Source organism: Chinchilla lanigera, unplaced genomic scaffold (genome assembly GCF_000276665.1).
Source record: "Chinchilla lanigera isolate Chin_1 unplaced genomic scaffold, ChiLan1.0 scaffold00071, whole genome shotgun sequence".
Taxonomy (NCBI): Eukaryota; Metazoa; Chordata; class Mammalia; order Rodentia; family Chinchillidae; genus Chinchilla; species Chinchilla lanigera.
Window position 1 is genome coordinate 2,209,435 of NW_004955472.1, and position 10,932 is coordinate 2,220,366.

The window sequence follows — 10,932 nt, forward strand, 5'->3', positions numbered from 1 at the left end:
TCCCCAGCCCCCCTCCTTTTTTTTTTTTTTTTTTTTTAAGCAGTGTTTCACTGTGTAGTTCAGGCTGCCTTGAACTTAATTTATAGCCCAAGTGCTCGGATTACAGGGGGAGGGGTGCCACCATGCCCAGCTCCCTTGTTTATTTGAGACAGGGTCCCACTGTGTAGTTTAGGCTGGCCTCAAATTTGCAGCAACCCTCCTGCCTCAGCCTCCCGAGTTCTAGCAGTACAGACGTGGGCCTCTACACCCAGTTTAACTGTATTCTAGACACCAAGCTCAGGGCTTGACATGTCTTAGGTGTCTATTATTATTACTATTGTGTGTATGTTGCTAGGTAGTAAACTGAGATCCTCTCATGCTAAAGCACAAGCTCTGCCACTGAACTCAGTTGTGAATTCTTGACTTTTTTGTTATTTATTGAGACAGGATCTCACTATGTGGCCTAGGCTGTCCTTGAATTTATGACCCTCCCATCTCCCCCTCCCCACCGGTATCGGGAATTGAACTCACGACCTTGCGCTTGCCAGGCAGCACTGCGCCGCTGAGCTAAATCCCCAGCCCCTTGACCCTCCCATCTCAACCTTCCAGGTACTAGGATTGCAGGTGTCACCAATACACCCGGCTATTCTTCCAATGTTTCTGTGTTAAAATTTTAATAATAAGCCCTGGGCGTGGTGGTGCACGTTTGTGATCCTAGCACTCAGGAGGCTGAGGCAAAAAGATCGCTGAGAATTTGAAGCTAGTCTGGACTATACAGCCAGACCCTGTCTCAAAACATTAAAAAAAAAAAAGATTAAAATCACTTATTTATTTTGTTTGTTTTAAGACAGGGTTTTGCTGTGTAGTTCAAACTGGCCTTGAAACCCTCCATAATCCTTGTGCCTCAGGCACCTGAATGCTGGGATTACAGGTTTGTGTTACTACCCCCAGCTAAAAATTTAATAATAATTAAATTTGCCAAGTTGGGCGTGGTGGCGTACGCCTGTAATCCCAGCACTCGGGAGGCTGAGGCAGGAGGATCGTTGAGAGTTTGAGACCAACCTGGGCTACAAAGTGAACCCAAGGCCAGCCTGAACTGCATAGCGAGACCCTGTCTCAAAAGGACAAAAAAGAAAGAAAAAGAAAAACGTTACATTACTTAAGACTAAACCTGCCTTTATTTATTTTTTACTTTTTTTGGTACCGGGAATCGAACTTGGGACCTTCCGCTTGCCAGGCAGGCGCTGTGCCGCGGAGCTATGTCCCCGACCCTGAACCTCCCTTTAAAGGCAGAAAAATTAATAAATGCAAGATAACCTGTGGGCGGAGGTAAAGGGTAGGAATCACTAGCGTAAATAAACAAACGCCCCGGAGAGGGCCCACACGAGCCCCCAGGCAGCGGAAGTGAGGAAAAGGGAGGCTTGGCCTCGCTACCAGCAGGCTTCCGGTGGAGTGTCGCAAAGAGGCCGTAAATCAGAGAATGTGGTTTAGCCCCTCCCACAATGGGCGGCCCTAGAGAAAATGGACCAATGGCGAGCTGCAGAGCGGACTGCAACCCAATGGCTCTGGAGTGGGTGGAATTCGGAACTGTGCTCTGGAGGTCTGAGGCCCGGAGGCCGGTGTTTCTGCGCACGTGGTGAGCTGCGCTGTGTAGACTCGGCTTGAATCCGAAGTGCGGGAGGGTGACGGACTGGAGCGATGGGGCCCGCTCCTGCCGCACAGCACCTGCGCCGAGCGGCTGCGGAGCCAGAGGTAGGCTGAGCCTTCACGTGAGCTCCCTGGGCTGCAGAGCCGGCGATGGCAGGTCTGGCCTGACGGCTGTCTGGGACGGCACCCGAAAGCTGCCTCGGCTGGAGAAGTCCCATTCCCACAGTTCTTCCGGCCGAGGGTACTAAAGCAGTCTGCGGTGGATGGCGGGGGTCGCCCTGGCAACATGTGCGTAGGGCAGGAGTGGAGAAGGCGTTTGAGAAGGCTGTGTGTAAGCAGAAGAGAAAACTTAGGGATTCATGGAACCTGAAAGTGAAGGGGCTTTGGGCGCTGCCTAGGGCTCTCTCTTCCAGCTCCGCGCAGAGCTCCAGGGTTGTGTTGTCAGGGAGACAGGGACCCCCGGTTCAAGGCATTTTCAGTATAGCGCTCGGTAGTGTTCCTCCAAGTCATGGTTATTTTTTTGTTTTTTTCCGGTACCAGGAATCGAACTCGCGACCTTGCGCTTGCCAGGCAGGCGCTGTGCCGCTGAGCTAAATCTCCAGCCCCCCAAGTCATAGTTATTCTGAATTTACCGAATCTGACTCGCTCTCACAGGAGGGACAGGAGCAGGGGCAGCCTTTACCCACATCCTTTTATGGTGGCACTTCGGGCAGCAAATGCTAGGTTACCTGTGACTTGACATTGCTTCCTCCTTTTCTGGCCACAGGTGGTGAAACCAGCCCTGGAAGACAGGGTCCAGGGGGAAAAGAAGATGGCTTCAAGAAAGCGTCCCCGGGCTGGGTCCCCAGCAGAGGGCCTCCTGCAGCCTGTGAAGCTCAGCCGGGAAGAGCTGTACAAGGAGCCCACCAATGAAGAGCTGAATCGCCTTCGGGAAACTGAGATCCTGTTCCACTCCAGCTTGCTTCGTTTACAGGTGCTGTTGGGTAGCTGGACTCGGGTAGAAGGACTCGGCCGAGACCCTGAGACCAATGGATGCCCCGCCTTCCCCCTTTCAGGTAGAGGAACTGCTGAAGGAAGTAAGGCTGTCAGAGAAGAAGAAGGATCGGATTGATGTCTTTCTGCGGGAGGTAAACCAGCGGATCAAGAAGGTGCCCTCAACCCCTGAGGCAGAGGTAAGGCAGGTGGCCTGGGGAAGTGGAATGTGGGGCTTTCGGTGGAGGGGGTGGAGGTGGGGAGGTGGGTTATTGCCTAGAGGAGTTGGGGCCCTAGGGAACTCATTCTCACTGTAAGGAAGCTCCTCAGCATGGAGATTTGAGCTTAGTTAGTCAAATAGATATGTTTGTTTCTCCATGTTTGTTTGTTTATTTGTCAGGTTCTTAAAAAAACCTACATAATTCAGGCTGCCTTTGAACTCACTGTGTAGCCCAAGCAGGCTCAAACTCATGGCAGTCTTCCTGTCTCAGCCTCCTGAGTTCTGGGATTACAGGCATGCAGCACCATGACTGGCTAAAAAGTATTTTGAGACACTGTCTTGATAAGTTGTCCAGGCTAGGCTCAAACTTGCGAACCTCCTGCCTCAGCCTCCCAGGATACTGGGATTATAGGAGTGTGCTGACTCATTTAGCTTTCTTGCAGAATCAGTGACTTTGCCAGCTCCAGTAGGCTTCTTGTCCACTAAGCTACGGAACATCGGGTGTAGCTGAGCGGCAACAGCACCTGCCTGGCAAGCAGGAGGGCCTGGGTTCAATTCCTGGTACCAAAAAAAAAAAAATAACCACAGAACATGTCTGTCTCACGAACAGTAAAATGCCTCAGGAAGATAAACTCAACACACAGGAGTTGCAAGGGATAAGCAGCACTACTACACTTCAAGGATTTAGGGCCCTGTGTGCCAGGCATGGTGGCACACTCCTGCAAGGAGACTGCAGCAGGAAGATCTCAAGTGTGAGGCCAGCCTGGGCTACATAGTTCAAGGCCAGCCTAAACTACACAGCGAGACCCTGTCTCGAAAACTATGTGACGCTGCAGTACAAGGGCACACCCGGGACTGTCGGGGTACCCCTGAGAGCCAGGCATGGTGGCGCACCCCTGAAGTCCCAGCACGTGGGATGTTGAGGCAGGCGATTGTGAGTTCAAGGCCATGTTTCACGGTAATCACCTGAGTGTAGTCGCCTACTCCTTTCATTTATGGCTCATTTTTGCTGTCACCAGCAGTACTGCTGCAACAAACATCTTGACAGATATGTATTTTTGGTGCCATGGGGTGAACTTACCTGGTACATGCCAACATGTGTTGCACATATTTTTGATGTTGGCATCTACACTGTCCCCAGGAACCGCTTCACTCACACTTCAAGGTGCGTTTCCGCAGACTTCATTTTCAGTTGTGATGTTATCACAATCATACTGGGTTTGAGAACTCACGTCTCCACTTGGCCCACAGGCATGGTCTCAGGGTCGCCAGCCATAGATACTCTAGCGGGGTAGACACAGGTTTGTGATGATTTGGTTGTGATAATCCAGTGCTCTCTCTTCTGGTTGTAGTGTTGCTCAGGAGAATCCATTCTGTTAACACCAAGAATTAGGTTTCGAGGGGTTTTTTCATTTTTCTTTTGGTTTGTTTTTCTTGTCTAGTTGTTTTTGTTTGGCTGTTTTGTTTTTTGTTTTGCAACAGGGTCTTGTTTTAAGACAAGGTCTTGCTGTGGGACAGGATCATAACTTACAAACTCATTATGTAGTTAAGGCTGGCCTTGAACTCATGGTGATCCTCCTGCCTCAGCCTTGTGCTAGGATTACATGTGTGCACCATTATGCCTGGCTAAGAATTAGTTGTTTTATCACAGCGTATTACCCTAAATGCCATGCTTTCTGGTGCGTCCATTCTTGGAGATACCAGCTTCAAATTCACGATACCAGAAGCCATGACTAGGACGTCACAGCCTGAGATGTGCCTATACCATGTTTCTGGTAGTCTCTCTTTCTTGGGCAGTGGTGGTGAACCTGTGGCATGCCTGTTGTTTTACGACAAAACAAGTTAGTGTATGAGTTGTTTTTTCTAAACTAAAAACCTCAGAGTTTGGGTTTAATTGCAGTGTTCACGCTTTGTGATAAATAAGTGGGTTTGGGTGAGAGTTCGGGCACTCTAAAAAGTTCATCATGTCTGTTGTAGGGAGTCACTGACATTCACATAATGCAGCTGGTCTCAAATTTCCACTGGGATATAGCAACGATATGTATCTCGTGCTCAGCTTTTAGCTAATCTACACTCTTCTTTTGTACTGGAGATTGAGCCCAGGGCCTCAAGCTTGCTAAGTACATTCTCTGCCACTGAGCTACATCTCCTTCCTTTTCTACTTTTTGAGGCAGGAACTTACTATGTAGTTCAGACTGGCCTGGAACTTACTGTGTAGCCCATGCTGGCCTTGAGCTCCCTGCAATCCTGCTTCAGCCTCCCGAGTACTGGGATTGTAGGGGTGCACCATGGTGCCCAGCTGTTTCTTTTTATATTTTATTTTTAGACAGTACCACTAAATTGCAGTTTGACCTTGAGGTCACAGACCTTCCTCGGCTTCCCCAGTAGCAGCCGGATTACAGACATGTGCTGCCATGCTTGGCACCCCAGACGGACTTGAGGGACCCTTTCTCGCAGCCCCCTCAGGTTTTTCAGGGGTTCTTGGCGTCTGAGTGTTTGGGTTTTTGGTGACAGGGTCTCACTGTGTAGCCTGTGCTGGCTCCAAGCTCACGGTCTGCCCCAGCCTCCCATGTGCTGGGATTGCAGAGGTCCACTGCCACGCCCTCCTTGCAGTGGCTCTTCCCTCAGTCCCCCCGCACTTGCAGACGGGATGCCCAGTGGTGGTGGACCTGCCCGCTGTGTCCAGTGGCGACAGCGTTGGCATGAGCGTTCTCCTTCCTGTCTTGCTGTAGCCGTGGTTTCCTTGTTGTGCTGGTGGCACATCCATAGGAATGCAGGAACTGGAGTCGATGTGGGTTTGGCATTACTGTCCACGTGTGTCACCCTCTCACCCTACAGCTTACTGACCAGACCTGGCTCCCGGCTGGGGTTCGAGTCCCCCTCCACCAAGTGCCCTACGCTGTGAAGGGCTCTTTCCGCTTCTTGCCTCCAGCCCAGGTCACTGTTGTGGGCAGCTACCTTCTGGGCACCTGTACCCGGCCCGACATCAATGTGGATATGGCACTGACTATGCCCAGGGTAAGCCTTAGGTTGGGGGGTAGAAAGCCCAGTACTTGGCCACTTACAAATCCCTGAGTCACTCTTCCCCACTTGCCACTTGCTGTGGGGTAGAAATCGGAATTCTGAATCAAAAGAACAGACCACTGCCGTCATCTCCAGCTCACCCTGCATGGGCCGTGGGGAGTTCTACCCTTTCGGAACGTTTCTGCATTTGAGAACTGAGTATGGTGTTGCTGGCCCTGGCTCGGGCACTCTGCAGTCAGCAAAGAAGCCCCGAGACTCCTGCTCTGTTGTTTCTTAGCCCTCAAACTCTACACACACTTGTGTGCCTCGCCCTCTCTCCCCTTTGGCCCCCTCAGGAAATCCTGCAAGACAAGGACCTGCTGAACCAGCGCTATTTCCGCAAGCGTGCGCTTTACCTGGCCCACCTGGCTCACCACCTGGCCCAGGATCCCCTGTTCGGCAGCGTTCGCTTCTCCTACGCCAACGGCTGCCACCTGAAACCCTTGCTGCTGCTGCGGCCGCATGGTGGGAGGTGTACACTGGGCTGGGCGGGGGCGGAGACGTGCAGGAAGCTCGGGGTGTAGGAGTGAGTCTCAAGGGCGCGGGGAGAGGCAGGGGCTCAAGTTTGAAGGGCCAGGTAAGGCCTGGGGTCCCCAGGTACGGGAAGGGCAGTGTGGGGGCTTCTCTGGGTCCAGGAGCTGCAGGGTCTCAGCACTCCCTGTCTCTACCAGGAAAGGACGAGCGCTTGGTCACTGTACGCCTCCACCCGTGCCCTCCGCCTGACTTCTTCCGCCCATGTCGCTTACTGCCCACTAAGAACAATGTGCGCTCCGCCTGGTACCTAGGACAGAGCCATCCCGGGGACGGTGAGCCAGCACTGGTGTTGGGTCGCGCTGGAGGGGAGCGGCGTGGTGATTTCTCATTTTGTGGTTTCCGGTTTCCTCTCACAGGCAAACCAGAGCCCCCTACCCCTCACTACAACACCTGGCTCCTGCGGGATACAGCTCTGGAGTCCCATGCGCAGCTGCTTTCAGCTGTGCTGAGCTCTGCTCAGGGGCTGAAGGACGGTGTGGCACTTCTGAAGGTCTGGCTGCGGCAGCGGGAGCTGGACAGGGTGAGTTTGGAGGGGCCCAGCCTCCTCCCTTGCTGTGTGGCGGGCTGGCTTTGAGCTCAGGCCTCTTTCTCTCTGTTTCAGGGCCTGGGTGGCTTTAACGGGTTCCTTATTTCCATGCTGGTGGCCTTCCTCGTGTCCACACGCAAGATCCACACTACCCTGAGCGGCTACCAGGTCCTGAGAAGCGTCTTGCAGTTTCTGGGTGAGGCAGCTGAACCGGGAAGGGCCAGGGGCCCCACTCACCCCAGGAACCCTTTGCTCCTTGCCGTCAGAGGGGCAACTGAGTTCAGCTGGTTGCCGCCGCCAGGCCGAGGGAGGGTGTCACTCAGCCTGGGCGTCAGGCGGGAGACCCTCCTGACACCCTTCTCCCGGTTCCCTCAGCCACCACAGATCTGAGCGTTACTGGGATCAGTTTATGTCCCAGCGCAGAGTCCTCCCTGGTGAGTTGAGGAAGGCGTGGTGTGTGCCGGGAGGCCTGAAGGTAAAGCCCAGCCCTGACTGGTTTCTCTCTGCCCTCCAAGCCGGCCTTGGCTGACTTCCACCAGGCCTTCCCCGTTGTCTTCCTGGACTCTTCAGGCCGTCTCAACCTCTGTGCTGATGTCACCGCCTCCACTTACCACCAGGTACCAATGGGCCCTCCCTCCTGTGTCCCCCAGACTTCCTAACTCAGACTGTGTGGGCAGCCCCAGAGCCCCAGAAACTCCTGCAGAGAGGGGAGGTCAGGCTCACGTCCTGGTCTGAGCCCTTGGTCAGAGAGGGGTACAGTGATGGACCCTCCTCACTCTGCGGCCTCAGGTGCAGCATGAAGCACGACTGTCGATGGTGCTGCTGGACAGCAAAGCTGACGACGGGTTCCAGCTGCTGTTGATGACTCCCAAACCTATGGTCCGGTCTTTTGACCACATACTGCAGTGAGTTAGGGGTGACGGGTGTGCTGGTGGGTCCTGTCTTCCTGGGGCGGTGGGGTAAAGGTCCTTGGCAGACGGTCAGATTTTCCAAGGAGGAGAGAGCACACTCAGCCAACATGCCTGGATTCCTCTTTCTCCTCTGCCCCCTAGTGTCCGTCCAGTGAGTCGCCTGCAGGCAGCGTGTCACCGGCTAAAGCTCTGTGCAGAACTGCAGGACAGTGGTGGGGATTATGTCTCTGCTGTTTTGGGCCCACTAATGACCCTCCTGGAGCAGGGTCTGGGGTCCCGACTGCAGCTGCTGGCTCACTCTCGGCCCCCGGTCCCAGAGGTGATTTGGTATAGGATGGGGGGTGAGTGGGGCTATCCGGGCTCTGACATACACAAAGGCCATGCCATCCCTCTTTCTAGCTTGCTGAAAAGCGTGTTTCCTTTCTGGCTAAGCTGGGGGATTCTTTTTTTTTTAGACAGAAAAAACAGTTTCAAAACAGAATAGGGTAACAGTGCTTAATACATTGTGGATTGTTCTTTAAATGAGTTACTCATAGTACAAGATAGCATTTCATTGTCCAAACAATATTAACACAAGCCTTTCTTTTCCATGAACTGAGAGAGATTAGTAGTATAACTGTCCTAACTATCTTTTATATATATACATATGTAGTGCTTTTCTCTTCCTCCTTTTCTCCGTTTTCCCCATCCCAGTTTCTCTTTCCTTTTGAGCAGTTTCTTCTTACTTTACAGTATCTATTGTACATTTTGGATCTTATTCTTTTAGCTTCTCACACTAGGGAGACAATACAATGTTTCCACATGTGTATCTGGTTTATTTCACTTATGAGTATGGCCTCAGGTTGCATCCATTTACCTATAAAAATCTCGATTTATCCTTCTTTATGGCTCAGTAATATTCCATTGTATAAAAAGACCACATCTTTTTTATCCATTCCTCAGCTGATGGGAATTTGGGTTGTTTCCAAGATCTAGCTATTACAAATTGTGCCGTTATAAACATGGGTGCACATATGTTGCTGTGGTACAATGGTTTAATTTTTCTGGGAAAATACCCAGAAGGGGAATAGCTGGGTCAAATGGGACCGCCAAGCCTAGTTTTTTGAGGAATATTCACATTAATTTCCACAGTGGTTGCACCAGTTTACACTCCCACCAGCAGTAGAGAAGGGTTCCTTTTTCCCACAGCCCCTCCAGCATTTGTTTTTGGTTGATTTCTTGATAATAGCCATTCTTTCTGGGGTAGAATGAAATCTCATTGTTGTTTTAACTTATATCTCTTGAATGCCCAGTGATGTTGAACATTTTTTCATATATTTATTTGCCATTTGTATTTCTTCATCTGAGAAGTGTGTATTCATCTCAGATGCCCATTTTTGGATTAGGTCTTTTTATTTTTTTAGTAATTTTTGAATTAGGTCTTTAAATTTGGGGGAGTTCTGATTTTGGGGGGTTCTTTATATGTTCTCGATAGTAATCCTTTGTCTAAGGAACAGGTGGCAAACATTTTTTCCCACATTGTGAGTTGTCTCTTCACTCTTGGTGGTTTCTCTTGCTGTACAAAACCTTTTTAATAAGATGAGATCCCAGTTGTTGATTCTTTGTGATAGTTCCTGTGCAATTATGGTTTTACTCATAAAGTCTTGGCCTGCACCAGCATCTTCAAGAATTCTACCTAATCTGTGTTCCAGCAGATTTAATGTTTTTACTTTACTATTTCAATCTTTGATCCATTTTGAATTTAGTTTAGGGCGTGGTGAAAGATACGGGTCCAATTTTAATCTTTGACATATGCAGAGCCAGTTTTTCCAGCACCATTTATTAAAGAGACTATCTTTCTTCCAGTGAATGTATTCGGCACCTTTGTTGAAGATAAGGTTGCTGAGTATGTCTTCAGTCATTTCTGCATCTTCTAATGTGTTCCATTGATTGTTGGGTCTGTTTTTTTGTTTTTTGCTAGTACCACCCTGTTTTTATCATAGTAGCGTTATAGTATAATTTCAAGTGAGGGATTATGAAGTCTCCTAGGCTGGTGGATTCTTGAGTTGAGCTCAGTTTTTTCATACCCTGCAGTGGGACATCAACCAAGATCCACCAAAGCACAAAGACTCTGGGGCCCTGACCCTGGGATTGCTCCTTCAGCCTGAGGGACTGGCCAGTGTCCTCCAGCTGGGTCCAGAGGCTGACCAGCCTGAGGTGAGGAATCCCAGCATGTGCATGGGAAGGAGGGGTGGATGGTCCTCATGCTGCCTGGGTTGAAGCCTCTCAGGGAGGTTTCTGAAGCACCCTGCCTGCGCAGTCTCCTTTCCTCTTCCCTCCCTTTCCTTTTTTCTTTCTGTCCTCCTCCTTTGTCCCTTCCTTCCTTCCCTTCCCTTTCCTTCTCCTTCCTCCCTCCCTTCCTTTCTTCCCCCTTCTTTTTCTTTCCTTCCTCCCTTTCTCCTCCTCCTCCTCCTCCCTCTCTGTCTCTGTCTGTCCGTCTCTGCATCTGTCTCTCTGAGAGGCAGGGTCTCACTGTGTAGCCCAGGCTGGCCTCAAACTCATGGCGGTCCTTGCGCCTTAGCCTCCAGAGTGCTGGTGCTACAGGCCTGCACCACCACGCCCCGCCGGCCTTTCTCTTCTAATCTCTTCTGCCATCCCTTGCCTCTCAGGCTGCTGACTTCCGCCGGTTTTGGGGCTCCCGCTCAGAGCTTCGGCGCTTCCAGGATGGAGCCATTCGGGAAGCTGTGGTCTGGGAGGCAGCCTCTCTGCACCAGAAGCGTCTTATCCCCCATCAGGTGGTCACCCACCTCCTGGCGCTGTGAGTGTCAGCACCCTCACCCAGGAGGCGGCCGTGGGCCGGGAGCCGGGCGCATTTTAGCCGATCTAGCCCAGGCTGCTGGGGTTAGCAGCTTGTGCGGTGGTGCTCAGCCCCTGAGGCCCGCACTGTGTCTGTGCTCCTTCTTCAGCCATGCTGACATCCCAGATGCCTGCGTCCACTATGTGGGGGGCTTCCTGGATGCGCTGATCCAAGGCCCGAAGGAGGTACGCGCCTCGGGTCAGGCTGCGGGCTGGGGGGCACGCGCGGGGCTGGGGGAGCGCTG

The 10,932-nt window shown here is 51.7% G+C and overlaps 1 protein-coding gene across 1 annotated transcript in view; it reads left to right on the plus strand.

Annotated features, from left to right (window-relative positions):
* Window positions 1-1,055: 1,055 nt before the first annotated feature.
* Window positions 1,056-10,932, plus strand: part of Nol6 (nucleolar protein 6 (RNA-associated)) — a gene marked incomplete in the record, with an annotated part of 14,786 nt that continues 4,909 nt past the window's right edge. Inside the window, 15 exon segments of the mRNA XM_013522948.1 lie at window positions 1,056-1,731; window positions 2,393-2,599; window positions 2,682-2,798; window positions 5,657-5,836; window positions 6,178-6,346; window positions 6,553-6,687; window positions 6,772-6,935; window positions 7,017-7,137; window positions 7,317-7,375; window positions 7,457-7,558; window positions 7,731-7,846; window positions 7,994-8,171; window positions 9,926-10,048; window positions 10,501-10,649; window positions 10,798-10,873. Of these exon segments, the coding sequence (XP_013378402.1) occupies window positions 1,678-1,731; window positions 2,393-2,599; window positions 2,682-2,798; window positions 5,657-5,836; window positions 6,178-6,346; window positions 6,553-6,687; window positions 6,772-6,935; window positions 7,017-7,137; window positions 7,317-7,375; window positions 7,457-7,558; window positions 7,731-7,846; window positions 7,994-8,171; window positions 9,926-10,048; window positions 10,501-10,649; window positions 10,798-10,873 (1,950 nt within the window).